This window comes from Neolamprologus brichardi, chromosome 22 (genome assembly GCF_056152115.1).
Source record: "Neolamprologus brichardi isolate AB-2024 chromosome 22, ASM5615211v1, whole genome shotgun sequence".
NCBI classification, from domain to species: domain Eukaryota; kingdom Metazoa; phylum Chordata; class Actinopteri; order Cichliformes; family Cichlidae; genus Neolamprologus; species Neolamprologus brichardi.
This window is the reverse complement of record NC_142124.1, coordinates 35,161,882-35,183,462: the sequence shown is the minus strand read 5'-3', so window position 1 is coordinate 35,183,462 and position 21,581 is coordinate 35,161,882. Positions and strand designations below refer to the sequence as shown.

General features: G+C 43.7%; 2 protein-coding genes across 2 annotated transcripts; both read right to left on the bottom strand.

Moving 5' to 3' along the window:
* Window positions 1-690: 690 nt before the first annotated feature.
* Window positions 691-16,898, bottom strand: LOC148096872 (uncharacterized). Its single transcript, XM_087834688.1, has 6 exons — window positions 16,880-16,898; window positions 13,831-13,848; window positions 7,705-8,049; window positions 7,174-7,287; window positions 6,297-6,638; window positions 691-818 (listed from the first exon to the last, which is right to left on the bottom strand). Exons 1-6 carry the CDS (start codon window positions 16,896-16,898, stop codon window positions 754-756), a joined length of 903 nt encoding a protein of 300 aa, XP_087690814.1. The 3' UTR covers window positions 691-753.
* Window positions 16,899-17,348: 450 nt separating this feature from the next.
* LOC148096871 (uncharacterized) lies at window positions 17,349-21,343 on the bottom strand. Its single transcript, XM_087834854.1, has 5 exons — window positions 21,289-21,343; window positions 18,377-18,418; window positions 17,988-18,260; window positions 17,666-17,902; window positions 17,349-17,569 (listed from the first exon to the last, which is right to left on the bottom strand). Exons 1-5 carry the CDS (start codon window positions 21,341-21,343, stop codon window positions 17,349-17,351), a joined length of 828 nt encoding a protein of 275 aa, XP_087690980.1.
* Window positions 21,344-21,581: the final 238 nt, after the last annotated feature.

Below are 21,581 nucleotides of genomic sequence, written 5' to 3'. Positions count from 1 at the left end.
TTATTAAGGGTTTGTGGGGTGGCTGTAGCTCAGGCGGTAGAGCAGGTCATCTACTGATGACTCACTCTATGTGGGGGTCAGTCAGTTGTTGCTCTCAGATCTGCAGCAGGTTCAAAATGTGTCTGCACGACTCCTAACAGGAACTTGTAAAAGAGAGCATACAAGCCCTGTCTTAGCCTCACTGCACTGGCTGCCTGTGTCTTTTAGAGTTCATTTTAAAATTCTCATGTTTGTTTTTAAATGCTTTTACAATCTTTCCCCGCCTTACCTCTCTGAGCTTCTTCATCCCCACATACCCTATCGGTCTCTCAGGTCAGCTGACCAGCTGCTCCTGGAGGTACCGAGATCCAGGAGGAAGCTCAGAGGGGACAGGGCCTTCTCTATTGCGGTTTCAAAATTATGGAATAATTTGCCCTGCACGTTAGAGAAGCCTCTTCACTGTCCACTTTTAAATTACGTCTTAAAACCACTTTTATTCTTTGGCTTTTAAACTCAGTGAGACTTAGTTTCTCTAATGAATTATTTTACTTTGTATTTTATTTGGCTTTTATTTATATCTTATGTAATTTTGTTATTTAGTTCCAATGTACAGAACTTTGGGTCAGCTGTGGTTGTTTCAAAGTGTTTTTTAAGTAAAAATGATGATGATGATGATGATGATGTCCTTCCCCTCTGTCCACAGAGGGGAAGGAGTCAAACATCATGACTGTGAGAATCATTCATGACAAACCTTCAGATAAACTCACTGAACACTTACTTTTCTTCAGTGTGGAGGGCTCTCCTCTCAAACAAGCCTGTGATGATTTTCCACCAGGTCTCTGCAGAGGACAAACACAGCAGTGACATCATCAACATGAGAGTGATGAAGAACAGCTGAGGTCAGATCCATAATCTCAGGTGGAAACACACACTTCGGCTGTGTCCCAATTCAGCGTCTGCAGCCTTAAAGGCCACATTTTAAGGCCGACTACATCACAGAAACGCGACGAAGGCTGTCCCAATTCAAAGGCTGCTCGAAATGCATCCTTCATTGCCCTGAATTTTAAGGATGGGTCTGTGTATCCTTCGTTGCCCACCATAGCCCAGACTTCATAGCGCGGCGGTGGGTGTGGATAATTTTGCCGGAAAAAAAAAACGTGCATGGCTGAAGCGGAGCGGCCAAAGAGTAAACTTTCAAAAGTAAGTTCTGAATATTATGTCACTTATTTATGTACAAATGTTTAATAATGAAGAACATTAAAACATTCCTGTTGGCCACATGCCGGCAAAGTTATGTGACATTAGCGATGTTTGTACTTTCAGCGTTTACTTTCTTTTAAAGCCTTTACTTTATACGTTGTTCAATAGTCGACCTTAATCTTACAGAGAATGTGATGATTTTATGGATAATTAAAATCAGTCATATATCCACAAACACAACAGGCTGAAAGTCAGTGATGCTGCTCGGTTTGCAGTTCTGAATATCACGGCTTCACTGCACTGTTATTTTTTTGCCTGTCCCATTTGGTTCTTTAGCCGTCAGAATTGTCTGAAGACCAACAAGGATACCCAATGGATTTATTTTGCCAAATGGATCATCATGGCATTGCCGTATTGGTCCATTTGATCGACCTTTGTTTTCATTATTTATTTTATTTTATTTTCAGTTGTTACAGACGGGACAGACATGAGTGAGGGATAGGAAAGGGAGAAAGAAAGAGGAAGGAAAAGAAAAACAGAAGGGAAGAGGGACAGTGAGAAAGGGGGGAAAAAATATCTCCTGGATCACCTGTTGAGAGAAAGAATAGAAAACAAGCAAAAAAAAACAGAGCAACATACTAAACACAACACCATCGCATTAATCTAGCTAAGTGTAAACAGCAGTAAATACTAAATATTGAATGTTGTTGTGCAGCACGCAGGACAGACAGCGCACAATGTGCTTTGAAGTAGCAGCCAAGAAAGGTGTGATTTAAGTCTACGAACAGTGAACACCCGTGTGCACACCTGTGTGGATCAGCGCGCTTGTATTCAAATGGTTTCCCCATGTAATGGTCTGCAAGAGGATGTAGAGAGCCATAGTCCTGTCCCCCAGGGCATGAAGCAGGCATGGAGGAGATCCAGGCCCCAGACATCCAGAGGCCCCAGAGTGCGAGAGCCCAAGGAGGACCACCGGAGGGGCATCCGTGCCACCTTCATGGGAAGGGCTGTGGAGAGCCCCAGACGAGGGGTCACCCAGTAGCAACTGGGCAGAAGCTAGAGGGGGCTGCTGTAGCCAGCTGTGCCAGAGTGAACCGAGCCGCAGGCACAGAGGCCGGGGGCCGGAGGGCCCCCCGCGCCCCGGAAGAGGTCTGACCGAGCAACAGGCGCCAGGACCCGCCAAGTAGCCACCGGGAGTGAGCTGGTACATACCTGAGCGCCCAGCCCCTGGACACCAAGAGCCACCAATGCACCGACCCCTGAGGGCATCAGTCACCGGCAGGGAGTGTGGTGAGGGGAGATAGGCCTCCACACTTTGAAGGGCCTGAGAGTTCCCAGAGAGGTGGAGTCTAAGACCCGACCTGACATATAGACACAGACAAACAGGCACACACAGACACAGACATGCATTCCCACCCTCATGCACACATATACAAACACTCAGCACTCACCCAACGTAGGGATAAACATAAATGGACATGTACACACAATCACACTCCCCAAACATACTCTATACCCCAGGTCCAGGTACCCTCGCCCCCAGAGGGGGAAAAGGCACCCAGACCCAAGAGATGTTACTCTTCCCTCCGGGGTGGAGGCAAGCAGACCGTCCCAGGCTCCGCAGCAGCAGGGAGTCCAATCAGACAGCCAGCATCTCCTCCCAGCCCCCCTGCCCCAATGGCTAGCAGAGAACGGGGGTGTGTTAAGACCCCATACCTCCCTCCTCCCGCTCAAGTGTAGTGTTGCTGCGTGTTGCTCTAAAGTGCATTTAAAACAAGGGAGAGCATGGTGCTGCTGCCAGAGAGCAGCAGGTGTTAGCACGGCCCCTCCCGAGGACCCTCAATGTCTACATGGATTTAAAATTGAGAGGTGGGCACCGGCGCCAGAGGTAGGTTTGAATACACAGACCGTCTACTGGACGCCGTTAACGTGCCCACCCTCAAGGCCCTATATATATATATATGTGTGTGTCATGAGAGTGTAAGTAATGTCTAAGTTGTGAGATAAAATTGAGGCACAGGTGGCCAGAAGAGGACGGGGGGGGGGGGGGAATGTCTCCCCTGCACCCTGGTGACACACCCGCACCCCAAGGCCCTACCTGTGTGGGTGGGTGTGGTGGAGCGCGTAGAGGGAGGTAGCCAGGGATGGGGAGGAAAAGAAGGGAGGGGAGGATGCCCCTCCCTAGGGCCAGCTCCCCCGCTGACCCCAGTAGGCACCCCCGTCCTCTGGTATCCACCAAGGCAAGGGAGCCCAGGCCCATCCAGACCGGGGCCTACGGCAGCAGCACCGCCAAGCCCCACAGGACCCGGGGCAGCCCACCCTACCCCACCGCAGAGGAAACTGTACCCACCCCAACATTCAATCATCTCCCAGACTACACAAGACAACAGACACCCAGGTTAAGTTTATTCTCCACCTCTCCTATGTCTCTCCCCCACCTGCAGAGTGGACTCCTGCAAGGATGGAACAACCTCCCTGCCAGTTGAAGAGCCCCCCAGTTAGGCCGATGCACAAGAGGCCCCCTGCGCCAGGGCTGAGCCCCCGTGCACCCACCCGCCCACAACCTCGGTGACACACCGATGAGGACCGAAGCCTCCAAGGCCCAGCCAGAGCCCCACCACGGAGGCGAAGCACCCCCGAACCCCAAACCCCCACGCCTGCCCCGGATCCACTCAGGGGCAGCCAGGCCACCAGGCCAGTAACCTACATCCGCCAGCACAGACCATCCTCCAGATTCACTGCACTGTTAATGTTAGCTATGTTATATTGCTGCCTCTGTTCGGTGTGTCGAGCCAAACGGACTTTAACTTGTGTTTGAATGAGCTGACGGTTCACTCGTTAAGCTGAAAGAAAGATGCTTTAATCACAGCAGTCACACATGTGTCCACTGTACCATCTGGGAACTCTTCTTGTTTAGCACTCGTAATAACACAAACACTAAATCCTGCTGTTTGTAGCAGTGTGTACACCTGAGACTGTCACCTGTCTGTCTGTCCTGCACTCTCTCTGTTTCTTTCTTTCTGATTGTGGAATAAAAGTATGAACATCTATTTATAAGTTACACTTGTGTTTGAATCCTGCAGCTTATCACACATTTGATTTCCATGTGTGACAACTGCAAGTGTCCAGAGTGAGGACAGACTGAGGGACCCACTGCTGCACATCATCTGTGAGGCTTTGCACCCCTGATGATCCACCAGGACAAACTCAGCAGTGTGTGAGGAAGAGGAGGAGGAAGAGCCAGCAGCAGCTGACAGATGGAGAGAATAGACAGACTGTTCCCTGTTTGTGAAGGACTGCTAGGAAAGTTTAAAATAACTAATTGTCCATCCTGAATCTATAAGGATGTTATGTGTTTGTATACTTTCTGCCCAGTTTGACCCATTTAGCAGAAGTCAGCCTGTTTAAGGCTCTGATATCTATTCTGTACGACTTACAGCAGTTATGACATGGTCTGATTTTCTCACCCAATAAAGGAATATTCACTATATCAGTCTACATTGAGCCAAATTTAGTAATGCCAACACAATAAAAGAACAGTATTTGTCTCTTATATATAATACATCTATATATACACTGTCAAAGATACTTGTCTTTGAGTGAAGATTTAATGTGATAGGAAATGTAAATAACTGCAACTTGAATCTTTGCTGAAGCTTAGTAATTGTCAAGCTCAAGCTCACTGCTGTAATATATTATAATAATCTGACAATAACTATAATATTGGCCATATTATATTTACATTACCAAAGTGAGATGACTTTAGTCTCATGAACAACATTAACTAATTGTTATTTACTAGCTTAAAATGACTGTTCAGTGCAGAAATGAAGCCCAACAATCATGTTTTACAGTCCCGTGGTCTCAGCCACAGATACTCAACTAATCAAAGTGATGTCATTAAAAAACTGATTGAACAAAAAACATTTTTTCTCCTTCATTTCTTTCAAAAAATGCTGTATGAAACGTTTCTCGTGGTTAGTATCATGGTTGCTAGGCAACCTGAGCAGCTCGATGAAGGCCAGACCGTCCCATTTCACAAGCCTCTCACTTCCGGCTTTAGCGGTCTTTAAGTACGCAGCCCTTGTGACCCGTTAGGGCTGTGTACTCTAAGGCTGCAGACCCTGAATTGGGACACAGCCGTCCTCCTTCATCTTACCCAGCATCCTTCACTCACTCACTCTGATCCGTTTTCTGTGTACCTCTCCACTTCCTGTGTTTCCTTCACAATAAAAGCAGTAACCAAACTGTCATGGTCCTGGGTCGGTGACCCAGCGCTTTTAGTTTATTATCATTTTCTAGTTTATTATGATGATGATGATTATTATTGTTTGAGTTCTATGTGTTATATTCGGTCTGCCTTTGAGTCTGCGTCTGTGTCTCTGTCTGTCTATCGTGTCACCCCGCCTGTTTGTGAAGCTGTCTGTTTAGTTCTGTGTCTTGTTTGGTTCCTCGTGTCTGAGTTTCCTGTTTTATTGTGAAGGTCTCTGTCTGATGTGAGTATGTTAAGTTTACATTTCCCCTGTCCCGTCAGCCCTGATTCCTCCCAGCTGTGTTGCCCTCCTGTGGCCCATTCCCTGATTACTCCCCGTGTATTTAAGCCCTGTGTTTTCCTGTGCTCTCTGTCGCGTCGTCTGATTAATTCCATGTCAGTCTGCGTTATTCTATGTTACCCGGTACTCATTCTGCGTCTCTCTGCCATCTCTCTTTGTGCATTTTGTTCCTCCTCCCGTGAGTGTCTGGTTTAAGTTTTGTTCGTTAGTTTTCCCAGTTTAGGTTTGTTCACTCCCTGCTCTGCTCTTCTTATTTTGTCACCTTCTCACCGCTGTAAATAAACACTCACTCGCACCCCAGCCAGTACCTGCATTTTGGATCCTTTTTCAATACACCACACAACTGCCCCCCCAGCCGTGACACAAACAGATTCTAAAGTGTTTCTGTGAATTTCAGTGACTGATCAGAGTCTGTGAGAAGTTCGGCATAATATTAATAATATCACAGGTGCGTGCAGGTTAGTGTGGATGAGCAGTGTTATGAAGGTGACTGTGTGTGACTGCAGTGACACTTCATTTTCTGTTTGTCTCAGCTCAGTCTACCTCACAGTCTGTCATACTGACCTTTGACCCACAGCACCACTACTGTCACTTTAATGGGTTTTCCATCCTGGCCGTAGACGACAAACAAGTAAACACCTCCATCATCACAGCGAGGCCTCATCAGAGTCAGGGTGAAGTCTCCTTCAGTCAGCTGATCCATCTGTACACGACCTTTATAAACAGGACCAGGCTCGAGCTTCCACTGACCCGTCTGACCCTTCACACACTCACAGATCTCTCCATGTTCGGGTTGTTCACGTGTCCACTTCACTCTGACAGCAGCAGGCAGATCTTTACTCTCATTCCAGGGCAGTTTGATATACTCCGCCCCGTCTGTCACCTTCTCTGCTTTCAGCGTGGAGACTGAGAGAAGAGAGCAGAGCTGTGACACTGAACCTGAGCTCACCTGTTACAGTACCTGTGTGAGCCTGAAACAATGAGCTGGTACATACACCTCCATCATGTAAAAAGGCTGTTACCATGACAACACCTCAGCTGTCTCTATGGATTACACACTGACAGCTGCCATCCATCAGTGTAACAGTCTGTGACTAAAGGTCACACAGACTACATATTTTAACAGAAAGTTCACATTTAGTTTAAAATGAGCTCTTATTTTGTTATTTTTCTTTGTGTTCTGTGTTTTTTTATTTTATTTTGAAAGCTTCCTGTGTTCTTCCACACACCTCTGCGCTTAACATAGTTCAGAGGTGTGTGGACAGCTGATGGAACATCCTCAGCATCATCAGCTATTAGTTTCAGGGATGTTTGGGACCTGCTGCTGTTTGTGGCTGATTCCAGATCAGCAGTTTAAGGACGTGTGAGGTAAAAGGTTGCAGACATCAGCATTAACATACTGGAGGTGAAGGTCAGTGAAGTTACTGTGTCACACACTAACCTGCTCTGTTCTTTACTTTATTATTTGCATGGTACACGAGGGCACCAAAGATAACAGCCAGGAGGAGCACAGGAACCACAAATGCCATAATTATGGGCCAGCGGGGAGGAGGTTCTGTAACACAAACACAAGATCATCCAACATGTTCAATGACATGATTACATGAATCTGTTATTAATATTTTACCTGTGTTACTCAGAGCATCATCAAGTTACTCTGTGATAAGAACTGAACCACAGGCCGCAGGGTTCAGACACTGTCAAACTCTCTGAGTTTAAACTCTGAGGTTTCGGCCTCACAAAGTGATGTTAGTTTAAAGTTAATGAGGTTCAGTCTGAGCACAAACACACACATAAAAGACTGAGGGTCTGTGAAACCAGATGACCTCAGAGCACACACCTTATTATTAGAGCAGATAGGAACCTCACAGACAGAAACACTCACATCTCACTTTACTTTAACTGAACATGTTCATGCATGAAGTCTGACCTCAGGACCTCTGCAGTTGACCTCTGACCTTTGTCCACTCACCTGAGACCTTCAGCTGCACATGGATCACCTTCAGATCGTCTCCAGCCTTGCGGGCGGTGCAGGTGTAGGTTCCACTGTCAGAGACTGTGGGGTTCCTCAGAGTGAGGCTGAGGTCTCCAGTCTGCAGAGCGGTGGCTCTCATTGATGTTCGACCGAGGTAACGAAGGTTTTGGTTTGTAAGATCGTCACTGCTCTGCACACGCTTGTGGACCATTGGGATCGTGAACTCATCACGGTTCCACACCACGGCTGTGGAGTCACTGGAAACATCAGCTGGTACCTGACAGGGCAGCAGGACAGACTCTGCCCCCTCATACACCTGTACCCTAGATGCATGCTGGGAAACTGAGGAGAGAAAGAAACAGCTTTCAGAAGTTATGTGAGCTTTTTGTTGGACATGAACACAGAACCAGCAGACTGGCCTTTTTAACCTGTTTGGACTCAAACCTGAACACTCAGTCAAACAACACTCAGACCACATTACATGAAACACACTGATGATGATGATGTTCCTTGAAGCAGAATCTGTGAGCTCCATTAAGCCCACACATTTTAGTAACATGATGCAGTAATGTGACCAATTAAACCTAGATAGCGGAGGGCATTATACAGCAGTTGGTTTGTTTGACAGCCCTATTAAAGATTAATATCAGTCTGTACGTGCTCCAGAGAGCTTTTCTTCAAATTCTTTTATTCTCACTCGTTTTTGCAACTTTGTACTTTTGTGTTACTTGCAGAAACAACTCCACCTCATTGTTAGTCCATTTAAAAAACTCGCTGCTTTTCAAAGAGACTTTTCAACAGTCGCAAAGTGAATAAACGGCAGACAGAAATGAGGCAGGCCGAATCTTCTTGGGTTTCACGCATGTGCAGTACTTGAATGTAAGTGCTTTCAATCTGGACGTGCAACTCTGTGAAAACGACTGAAAACGCTAGTGTGGATGCAGAGCATTTTCAGACAAAAACACTGTTTTCAAATCTATTCGGGCTAGTGTGGACGTAGCCTTAGTCTAAGGAGCGTGGAAAGAAAAGTGGCTGGACTTCTTTACGTTTCTTGTGACCGACATCTATTTGACCTCGGCTTGTTTGATTAGGTAGAGGATCATTAGGGGGTCCATGTCCCTCTTGGGGGGACACTCCCCTAGGGCTTAAATCTGGGACCCTCCACCGATTGATCGTAGAACTGAAGAAGCTTCTTGGATGAGAGGTGAAATGTCTTCAAGCAACTTAAAGAAGTCCGGTCGCTTTTTTTCCCAAGCTCCTTAGATTCAGTGGGCTGGTTTCAGTCATTATGCCAATGTACTGTTTATAATGTTGGGGAAACCTGCAGTCAGCTGAGACCGAAGAAGTCACCTGGATCAGTGACGAAACATTTCTCCCACTGAAAACATCCAGATGAACAGAATCAACCTTTTGGGATTTACCTACGTGGATCATTGAGAATAAGAACAAGACAAAGTAACTATTTAAAACAACCATGACTTCACTAAACCATAAATGCAGTAAACCACTGTAAAAACAAAAATTTGAGATTCTCCGAACTTGTTTCTGTTTCTTGTCAGTGTGGCTCAGCTTACAGTCCTGTTACCAAACAAGTTTTATCGACAGTCCTGATCTGTGCATTCTTGTCATGCATCACTGACAGACAGACACGCGGAAGCATCCTCCTCTCAGCATGCGCACTAACTTTGTCAAAAACTGCATCAATCGTAGTAATAATATGATCTATTTTATGGCTAAATATGGAAGTTTGTTCAAATTTAACGTTTACGGCACAGCAGAGTCTCAGCTGCTCGTTATTCGAGGTTTGTGTGTCGAGCGCCAGCGCGATTACGTTCAGACATGTCAAAATGAAAGTAAACTTAAGATGACTCCATTGAATCCATTTCCCTGTCTCACCTTTACCTGTGTGCCTACATTTATTCTACACTGTCACGCTGACTTTTAAAGACACTACAGTAAAGTACACAGTGTAAAACTCCCCACATCTCTCCCAGCAGGTTTATTCACACAGGTACGCGCAGCTTACCTGTACAGTCCAGATGTCGCAACAAACAGAAGAGAAACACAGAGAACGGTGATTTTAACATCCTCTCCTTCTTTTCTGCGACGCTTTAACTGTTTTAGTTTCCTGGTCGAACTTTCTTTGCTGATAAAGGACATCAGCAGCCGTTTAGAGCTGGTACGTTCACCTCAGAGAGTTTTCTTAGTGGCACTCCCTCCACCTGTAAAACCTGCTGTGCAGAAGTCGTTGCAGGAAAACCTTTCACAGCGGATGAACTCGCTCTACCTGTCAGTTTAGTTTCCCTCTGCCGGATTTCTGTGATTGTTCAGAATGTGTGTTGGCTTACACCTAAATAATAACACAGATTGTCTTATATATATATATATATATATATATATATATATATATATATATATATATATATATATATATATATATATATATATATATATATATATGAGACAGTGATTCAGAACATCATGGTACTAGTAACCAGCTGTTTTTAACAGTCATGGTATTAGATTATTAGATTAGATAGAGAGTCACACGTGATCAGCTTATCACGACCAAAGTAACTGACTTTAAATGTTAGTATTATAAATGCTGTCGACATTAAAAATAGACATAACAGTGATATTGTGAATAGCAGCGTATCAACAGCAGTATATCAGCGTATCTTTTATTTTGATAACTAAATATAATCATAAAAAAGTTTATGATATGTTTAAATGTTCAAAAATGCACACTAATGGTTCAAATACAGAGAGAAAAGATTTAAAATGTGTTCACATATTCAAAGTTGTATTGTTTACGCTTTAAGTGGAAGAGGTTGTATCCATACAAATGCGTGTAATGCACAGCTGGAGTGGCCAACGGACACAATGGGCATTTGTGTGGTGGGCTGGTGGGTTTTTTTTAATGGTTTAAACAATGCTGGATTGGCCAATTGGTCCCAATCGACTCTGGGCTGGACCCATTACAGCCGAGGAGGTGTTCCCCTTTGGGCAACAGCTTTGAAAGCAATCTTATCGCAGACAAACAGAAGAAAGGGAACTGTCCTGCATTCAGAGAAAATATTACACATTTCGTATTGAGCTGAAAAGAAATACAGTTTGTCCCGTACTTCAGCTAGAATGGAAAAAGACACAAAGGTGGAGTTATTCTCAAACTCACTGAAAAGCCTTCAGCTAATCCAAAATGCTGCAGCAAGAGTACTGACAGGGACTAGAAAGAGAGAGCAGATTTCTCCTGTTTTAGTTTCCCTTCATTGGCTTCCTGTTAAATCCAGAATTCAAAAGCCTGCTCCTCACATACAAGGTAATAATCAGGCCCCATCTTATCTTAATGACCTTGTAGTACCATATCACCCTATTAGAGCACTTCGCTCTCGCTCTGCAGGCCTACTTGTTGTTCCTAGAGTATTTAACCCTTAGATGCACACGTGGGGTCAAAAATGACTGCTTGGGGTCATTTTTGACCCCAAGCAGTTCCTATGGAATCTTCTATGGAACTTTCATTCTTAGCAACTCTGACTGTCCCACTTACACTTCTAAAGGATCAGGAATTAATTTTTACACGGTAACATACATGATTTATAGTCAGGGCTGCACATAAGTGGTCTGCAGGTGCGCATTGGCTGTCAAAAAAAAAGTATTCCCAGAAATTCTGAGAATATGCGCTTCTTTTGCGGTGGAGGAACACCAAAGTAATTGCTTACAGAGCTTGCTTCTTCAACATCTTTAAGAGTTCTGAACAAATGTCTGTCCTCCTCCAGAACATCTTATGTACGCAAACGAGCGTTCCAACTTCTTATCTGGTGCACGTCTTTTATTTTGACAGCGAATGTGCACCTGCGGACCATTTATGTGCAGCCCTGTTTATAGTTTCCTGTGCATTTCAAACATTGTACTTTCTGATGGGTTTTTTTAAATATCTAAAGTAACATGGCTGCTATGAGGCCAGCTAGAATCCCTGTGGCCCTACAAATGATCCAGGATGGATGGGATGAAGAGCCCATCGGAGGCATTGACTCGGACATCGGACATCTCATATATAGAGGACCCAGACTATTGTCCCCCCCACTGAACAAGGCCAGTCAGACACAGAGGAGTCCTCTGATGAGTCCTCTGAAGAGGAAATGGATATTGAGTCCAACAGAATGAGCCCCTCTTACTGCTCTAGCCACAATATTCTGAATTAGTCAGCCAGGGCTTGCACCTGGGTTTAGTACTGTCTCCCCAATAGATGTATGGAAGATGTTCATGTCTGATAATATAATAGAAGAGGTGCTGACATGCATAAACATGGAGGCACGAAGAGTAGCCACAGGCAGGGGAAAAGAGTGGAAAAATGTAATCAAACATAAGCTCCTGGCCTTCATTTGATTGACCATTCTTGCAGGAAGTGAGAAGAACTGGGATGTACCAGTCGGTGTGTTTTTTGGGAGTCCTCTGCATAATCCATTGTTTAAGGCCACTATGTCAATTCAAAGATTTGAAGATATTGGCCCGTCTTGCACTTTGATGACAAGAGGACCAGAGCCTACCGACTGAAAACAAACCATGTGGCAGCTTTCCGCTACATATGGGGTCTGTTCCTGGTCAACTGCAGGCAGAAATTCATCCTCAGTGATTGTGTTACAGTGGATGAACAACTTGTGCTTTTCAGAGGGGAGGCCAGCTTCTGCAGTATATGCAGAGCAAGCATACAAAAGTGATACAAGTGATACAAAAACTGCAATTTCTTAAAATTATTGAAAAAATAAATAAAAATGCAAAGGGCCTCTTGTCACAATCATGTTTTATGAGGAATACCTCAAATATGAGAATATTACAACTCTTTGTTTTAAAGATTTTGAAGAATAAAAACCGAGTTTATAGCAAAATGCATTGATTTTAATTGGGGTCATTTTTGACCCCACTCGTGGAAGAGTGTAGGTATTGGTAGGTTGTGCATCCAAAGGTTAAAAGTAGAATGGGAGGGAGAGCCTTCAGTTTTCAGGCCCCTCTTCTGTGGAACCAGCTTCCAGTTTGGATTCAGGAGACAGACACTATCTCTACTTTCAAGATTAGGCTTCAAACTTTCCTTTTTGCTAAAGCATATAGTTAGGGCTGGACCAGGTGACCCTGAATCCTCCCTTAGTTATGCTGCAATAGACGTAGGCTGCCGGGGATTCCCATGATGCATTGAGTTTTTCCTTTCCAGTCACCTTTCTCACTCACTATGTATTAATAGACTTCTCTGCATTGAATCATATCTGTTATTAACCTCTGTCTCTCTTCCACAGCATGTCTTTATCCTGTCTTCCTTCTCTCACCCCAACCGGTCGCAGCAGATGGCCCCGCCCCTCCCTGAGCCTCGTTCTGCCGGAGGTTTCTTCCTGTTAAAAGGGAATTTTTCCTTCCCACTGTCGCCAAAGTGCTTGCTCATAGGGGGTCATATGATTGTTGGAATTGAATTGAATTGAATTGAGAAACAGGTTTACCTTTTAGGTGACATGAATGAGTTGAAGGGAAGTTATGAACTGTTTCTGAGAGACAAATAACACCAGGATCCTTTTCTACGTAGCTGACAGCTGGTAACTGTGCAGGGGCGGGTCTAGCAAAGTCTTGCCAGGGGGCCAGGTAGGGCATTAACAGGGAAAGGGGGGCACAAAGAAATACTTTCTTTCTTATTCTCATTTACAATGTCTAGCTTTGAATAAATAATTATCTGAATCTTACAACTAAAGTTTTTAACTGATGTAAAATGTATAGAAATCATACAAATACCAACAAGACAGTGTACATCACTGTCACAACAGCGTCTGTTTTCATTCAAAGGCATTATGGTTTTTCCTATAATACCTGGTGGGCTGGTCTTTAGTCAAAATGCCTGGGCCGATTTTTTGTCCCAGTCCAGCCCTGGTGTAATGTATGTGATGTGTCATGGTTCAGGTGAGTGCTGTTTTTTCCACAGTGCTGCTGACAGGCTGCAGCTGGGACACTAAGGGACGCTGTCTAGTTAAGCTCATAGTAGTGCTCTTGCTCTAAGTTCATGGCTCACACTTTGTGCATAGCTCAAGCTTCTCAGTCTTAGTTTGACATTGTTGCACATTCTTGTCTCATATACGCTGAGTGAACTGTGGAGCACAACACTAACTAATAGTGCTGTCAATTCTGTCAATAAAAGCGTTGTTTTCCATGCATACTCTTAACCCCTGTGTGCTGTCTCCATCTGAGTCCATACGTCTTAGCCGTGACACTGATGTGTGTTGTTTAGACTCACATCCTTCTTATTGATATTTTGAAGTGCTCTTCATTATTTTCTTTAATTGGCATGTAATAAAGCTCTGGTGGCTCCAGCCATAGGTTTATGCCTCTATCCTGCAGGTTCACCTTTAGGAGTTTGTTTTATTGGAGCTCTCAAAGCAATACTTGATGATTTTACCTCAGCGTTTGTCCACAATCAGCCAACCTAGTTGATAGGATAACTAATCTCTTTATTTTTGTGAGACCGTTAGATTTCCAGAGACATAAGAGTTTGTTAGCACCATTAGTTTCCACCCTTCTATTTACTTCACCAGAGACACTGGTTTAAGTTTTCAGATCGAGAGCGTTTATCCCCAATGTGATGTTTCTGTATTGTATGTACGGTCGGCAAGGTCAGTCTCTTAATTGCCCCTTGGGGATAAATAAAGTCTTCTGAATCTGAATCTGAATTGCTATACCGTCTGTTTTTTATTCTTTGTTTAGCCTGTTTTAATGTGCATGGGGTAATCCTGGATCACCACTGCGCCTAGTCCCTGACTAGCCTCTCACTCGAACAAGGTCCTGTACCCACAAAATGGAGAGAAAGATCTGACACCATTACTTGTTATGCCGTTATTAACACATTGGCTATATGTTAATAGACCTCTCTGCACTGTACGAACAACCTGCCACTGAACATAACAGAGACACTGATGATGCTTCAAACACTCCAACACACATGCACACATGTACAAAATCAGTCGTAGAGACTTTGTGTGATAAATCAGACACAGACACACAGTTTCTGTGTGTCTGTGTCTGCCTTTTATGTTGATATTAACAGAATATCTTGTGTATGACAGCCAGCTTTCAGGTTAGAAGCTGCAAAACGACATAATCCAGCTACTTTTTGTTCAGCAGCTTTACCAAAGAGATTTCTGATGAAAATACACTCATACTAGCAAAGGTGAGCTCAGCTAATGACTCTACAAGAAGCTGAAGGCAGAAAAACCCTGTAAGATGTTTGATTGCTCATACACAGCCCAGCAGAGGTTGGAGTCATTCACCTTCAGCAGCTACACATCAAAGTTTTGAACACATGAATCCAGGAACACTCAGAAACATCCACCATGAAAGCAAAAACAACTTCATCGTTAAACAGCCTCTGCAGCTCAGAAGGCATGCTCAGTGGTGATATTAGCAGTAACATCATCACACTCTTCATCCAATTGCTGCAAACGCTGACCTCCATCACGCTGGGTCATCTCCATGGAAACAGGTTGTTTGTTCCGTGTCTTCCTGCTACAGCAGATGGACAGCAGCAGACCAGTGGAGATGCAGTACAGACAGAAGACCACTAGATGGCAGAAGAGTCTGAGCACAGACTCAGAAAAAAAAAGTGGAGGACCTAAAGGAGAAAGACATAGAGGAAGAGTCAAGAGACTCAAAGCCTTGACTTATGTTTCTAATGTCAAATTAATTTACAAAATTCATTACTTTTTCAAGAAATGTGTACATCTGGGATGTGTTAGAGATTGTTTATCTGAATCTATCCATCCATCACCGAATCTGTTCATAATTTTCTAAGGACAGGATTTCTAGGTGCAGCCAAGTGGCAGGGGGCTTTCAGTTAGGTGGCCTCAGAATCTCATCTCTGCCCCAAGTGGAGGAGTTTAAGCATCTCGGAGTCTTGTTCACGAGTGATGGGAGAAGGGAGCAGGAGATCGACAGAGGGATTGGTGCTGCGGCCGCAGTGATGCAGACACTGCACAGGTCTGTCATGGTGAAGAGAGAGCTGAGTGTAAAAGCAAAGCTCTCAATTTACTGGTCGATCTACGTCTCTACCCTCACCTATGGCCACGAGCTGTGGGTAGTGACCAAAAGAACGAGATCGCGGAAACAAGCGGCGGAAATGAGCTTCCTCCGAAGGGTGGCTGGCCTCTCCCTTAGCAATAGGGTGAGAAGTTCAGCCATCCAGGAGAGGCTCAGAGTAGAGCCGCTCTCCTCCACATCAAAAGGAGCCAGCTGAGGTGGTTCGGGCATCTGACAAGCATGCCTCCTGGGCGCCACCTGGGTAAGGTTTTCCGGGCATGTCGCACCAGGAGGAGGCCCCGAGGCAGACCCAGGACACGCTGGAGAGACTATATCTCTCGGCTGGCCTGGGAACGTCTTGGTGAAGACGGAACTTCTTTTCTTTCCAAGCTCCTTACACTACGATGAACTGGATGACTGAGAACCGTCACAGACACATAACCAGAAAAATAATTGAATGTTTTTACTGTCACTCACCTATAGAAAAAATAAAAAAAAACCTCACCAGCAGCACACACACACCTGCAACAGGAGGACAGGGGTCACTAAAGGTGAGAGATCACTAAAGGTCACCAAAGGTCAGAGTTCATGATGAGGACAGACAGGTGTAGGAATATCAGCTCACCTGTAGCAGTCAGCAGAAACAGGCCTGAAAACAAAGAACATACTGATCAGAGATCAAATTTTCACATGACCAAAGAGAACCATTCATACTGCAGTGATTGGTTACTGTTTCCACACATCAATAATCCACAGCGCCCTCCAGTGGTGGAAACACAGATGATACATGTGAGGAAACATGAAGGAGACTCACAGAAGAGGGAGACGCTCTGTCTCAGACAGCCGTCACCACCACACCTCCACAGGTCTTCTCCCCGAGCTCCTACATTACACAGAGTCGCATCAGCACAGGAGGAGCTCCTAATAAATTAACTAATAACTTATGGCAAAAGGGTGGGATTAAATAGGTGTCTACTTCTTCCCACTCCCGTTCAAGATGTAAATGAATCAGAACGGTAGCAATATTGAAATGTATTGACTTTTGTATAGAATATTTTCACCCTCTTATTTTCTTTGCTAAATGTACCTGAATATTTTTTACATGTTTGAAATAAATTAACAAACAAACAAAGAATCATCATCTTCATCAGCACAGGAGGAGCTCTGCACTGTTAGTTTAAATGAAGCAGCTGAGTCATTCTAAATACCAGAAACCTCGACTTCTCAAAATGTAAAAGAACCATGTTAATGACAGACCAACTCTTGTTCTTACATATATCATAAAAACTGAGCAGTATTCCCTAAAAAAACCCTCTTTTTTCTTATCATTATCTGGCCTTATTTTCATACACTAAATTATATAAAGGTGCTGTGTTCCGTTAGAGGTTTCTTCCTGGGAGTTTTTCCTCCCACTGGGAGTCAAATGATTGTTGGAATTTCACTGTATGTATTATTGTAGGGTCTACCTTACAATATAAAGCACCTTCAGGAGACAGTTGTTGGGATTTGGTGCTGTGGAAATAAAACTGAATTGAATCAAATTGTTTAATTCAAACATACAGTTCATTCTAAATGAATTTTTTAACGTGACAGGACTTTTACTTCTGTCCAGGTTTCTCACCTTTTATTTCCCTGCAGAAGAACAGAACTCCACCCACAATCAGGACCAGGAGAACCACAGAGACGAGACTTGCTACAACTGTGACCAGGAGAGAGGGAGGAGGGGAGGAGGAGGCTGGGTGGTGAATGGAAAGAGTAAAAGAAAGAGGAGAGTTTACAGGAGGAGAGGAGGGAGATGGTGTTTGAGGAAGATGAGGATCTGCAGGAGAGATGATGAAGATGATTCAGTCACTTTATTATCAGCTCAGCAGATTAATTCATGGCTTTAAACAGGAAGCGATGTCAGTGATCTGACCTCTGACCCTCAGAAAGCTCTGAGGAGACTTTCCACCGTCATCAGTAGAGCACCGGTAGAGACCTTCATCAGACTGCTGGATGTTAGTGATTCTGTGCTCTCGTTTAGGACCAACAGAACTTCCTTTGATGGAGAAATAACCCTGAACTGTGCCACCATTCCTTTGTCTGCAGTGCAGTGTGACATCACTTCCTGTCCTCACAGGAAGTGCAGGAACCTCAAGGATAAGATGTTTTTCTGACCAATGGAGACAAACAGAGTTAATGAGAGTAGAGTCATATCCAGATGCTGTACCAGCAGATGGAGCAGTGAGTTTGTGTACCAGTTACAGTGATGTTGATCTGATCACTCCTCTGTCCAGAACTGGTTTCACACCAGTAACTTGCAGAGTCTGGCTCGGAGATGTCTGAGAGGATGCAGGTGTAACTTTTAAACTCCCCAAAGCCTGCAGCTGCTCCACAGTCCTCAGTAAGTCCTCCTCTGGTCCTCTTCACTGTCCATCTATCAACTATCTGTCCATCATCAACACAAGTCAGATACACTGAAGAAGGTCCACTGAAGAACTGCTGAAGGTTTGGGCTGACAGACAGAGACACTGGAGGACAGACACACACACACACACACACACACACACACACACACACACACAGAATAAATGTATTCGTGTTCTTGTTGGAGTCTCACTGGATGTTTTCACTTCTACCAACTCACCTGCGGAAACAGTCAGTGCAGACTGCAGCAGCACACACACACCTGTAAGAGGAGGACAGAGGTCACTGAGGGTCTGAGGTCACTAACAGGCAGACCACAGTCGGGACCCAGAACCTGTTACACAAGGGTCCAAAGACAAAACTAAACCAGATTTTTAAACATGCATTTAGCTAATGTGACTAACGTGGACCTGAAGAAGCACCTGCAACAGATACCACCACACAGAGAGAGACTTTAAGATCTGTGACACAATCATTACATTAGTACATGACTTAATAATCAATCAACAAATTGATTTACTCTGCCTTTAATCCAGAATTCAAAATCCTGCTTCTCAAATACAAGGTCTTAAATAATCAGGCCCCATCTTATCTTAATGACCTTGTAGTACCATATCACCCTATTAGAGCACTTCACTCTTGCACTGCAGGCTTACTTTTTGAGATTTGCTTGTTATGGCATATAACCTTAAAAATATTCAGCAGTAGATCAGAGGTATTATCTGCAATAGAGGAAAGCATCTTGCAATTTGGCATAATTTGTGAAAGTTTAAATTTCTTAGTTATTTTTGAAAGAAAAACAGGCAACAACACTGTACACAACGGTAGACTGGTGCATAAGAAGCAGAAAATAATGCAGAAAACAGAGATATGGGTACACTGGGAGAGAGAAGGGCGATAGAGCTGTGCAGGAGTTAAAAACTGAAGTAGGAGGGAATCCATGACGATGTTTTTCAAATCTGAAGCGTAGTTTTGATCTTCGTTTGCTACTGATTCAGTGAATTTTGGTCAGACTGATGAAACCTGCAGCTTCAGAATCTGTGAGATGTCATCTTTCAGCACCCACCAGTATGTCTGTGGCGCAAAGGTGAATGGGATCCGTGCTTTGTTTTTACGTCTTTGTGTGAAATCAATTACCTACTCTTATTTGCTGTTTTACCTGTTTGGTGGTTTTTGAAATAGTTTTGTGAGCTTTAACCTGAGATTCTGGCAAAATATATCTATATTTAAAAATCGATTCGGGATTTAATGGATCTATATCACGTTATTCAACCTAAAATTAATTTGCATTGGAAAAAGTTTTTAAACAAACCCCAACTATGCAGTGTCAAGTGAAAATCTTGTCTGATTTTTGCTATGTTCCTTTGGTGATAAAAGGCAGTCCTTGTTGTCTTTGTGGAGAGATTTCTTAAAACACACCATTTCCTCTCCAGCTTACGAGTTATCTGCTTTAGGCTACGTGTTTGAGAATTATACCACACAGTCAGGTACTTGAGGCCTTAGATTTTACTGGAGCTACAGTATCCAGAGTCGTACATAGTGAGGAGGTAAAATTATTAACAAGATAATCGACCTCTGTTGGGGTAGCATTCAGATAGCTGCTCTGCTCTGTGTTGGTACAGGGCATTGAAGATGATAACAGTGGCTGGATTATATTCTTAAACTTAGTTACAGCGCTTTCAGAAAGACATCTACTGTGATAAACTCTACTCTCCACTGCTGTGTAATCAATTATTGTAAATGTAAATGTTATCAGGAAATGATCAGACAGGAGAGGGTTTTCAGGAAAGACTGTTAAATGTTCAGTTTCTATGCCATATGTTAAAACAAGATCTAGAGTGTGATTAAAGTGGTGGGTGGGTTCTTTTACATTTTGAGAGAAACCAATTGAGTCTAATGCCATAATGCCATGTTGAGGCTGTCATTTTTAGCATCTACATGGATGTTAAAATCACCCACAATAATTATTTTATCTGAGCTCAGAACTAAATCAGATAAAAAGTCTGAGAAATCAGACAGAAACTCTGTGTAAGGCCCAGGTGGACGATAGATTTAAACTAACATAATCATCCTGCTGCAACCAGGTTTCTGTAAGGCAGAGTAAATCGATTTGTTGATCAATTATTAAGTTATGTACTAACAGAGACTTGGAGGAGAGATACCTAATATTTACCAATCCACATTTCACTGTTTTACTCTTTGGTTCAGCTGTGGATACTGTATTGTTCTTTCTTTGTGTTTTTTTGTTTAAGTCATTTTTGACTGGTGCAGATGTGGATACTCTATAGAAGCGAGACGGTCTATGGAGATACATGGACATAATAGATGGGGGAACGTGGAATGGCACACACAAGGGGAAGACATGGGCAAAGAGGAGGGAAATAAGGCACAAGGACTAACACACATAAACATAGACACACAGCAGGGGACACAGAGGGAAAAGACACAAGAGGAATTCTTAAAATTCAAGAATCTAAACAGGAAATGAAAGAATAACTACTACCATAAATGAATTTGAACATAAACAATAATACAAAATATTACTATAACACAAGAAACGTAAAATGCTGGACCCAATGCTGGACCCAGAACCATGACAATTTCTAGAAATGAGAGCTGCTCCATCCAAAGTGGGATGGATGCCGTCTCTCCTAACAAGACCAGGTTTCCTCCAGAAGGTTTGCCAATTATTTATGAAGCCCACATCGTTTCTGGGACACCACTCAGACAGCCAGCAATTTAAGGAGAACATGCAGCTAAACATGTCACTCCTGTGAATTTAATTAGTGAGTACACACAGTGTCCTTTGGGTGAATCACGTGAAGTTGTGACACCCAAAGGGACCGGAAAATAACAAAGGTTTGCAGTTTAGAGGACAATACCAGCAATATATATTTAATCTGTGTAATATACTGTGATATTGATAATTGAGCTATTTTGATATATTCGGTAATTTTGCCATATATTGTATTATTTAATTAATTTTAGTCAGTTACTTTTCTTGTCGACTTGAGCAACTATTACCACATAATTTCCTCAGGGATTGATAAAGTATTCTAATTAGGTCAGGTTTGCTGTGTTTCAGACTGAGCTGCTGTGAACGTCTATCCTGGAAAGAAATGAGGGACTCACCGAGGAGGACGAGCAGAGGGGCCCACTTCATGGTGTCTGGATGTCGACTGGGCATGTGTGGTCTGAGCAGCAGACAGAGACCTCGGGCTATGATTTCATCACTTCCTGTTGTCATTTCTCTACATCAGCATGCTGCTGTGTGTCCGGCTCACAGAGGTTCTTTGTAAAGTTTCCCATCTGTCAGTCCATAACAACTCCATGAAGCTCAGAGAAGAGAGGCTGACTCTGCTCATTATGGAGTTACAGCAGAGGACAAGCTGCTGTCACAGCCATCCACACAGAGCTCATCCCCT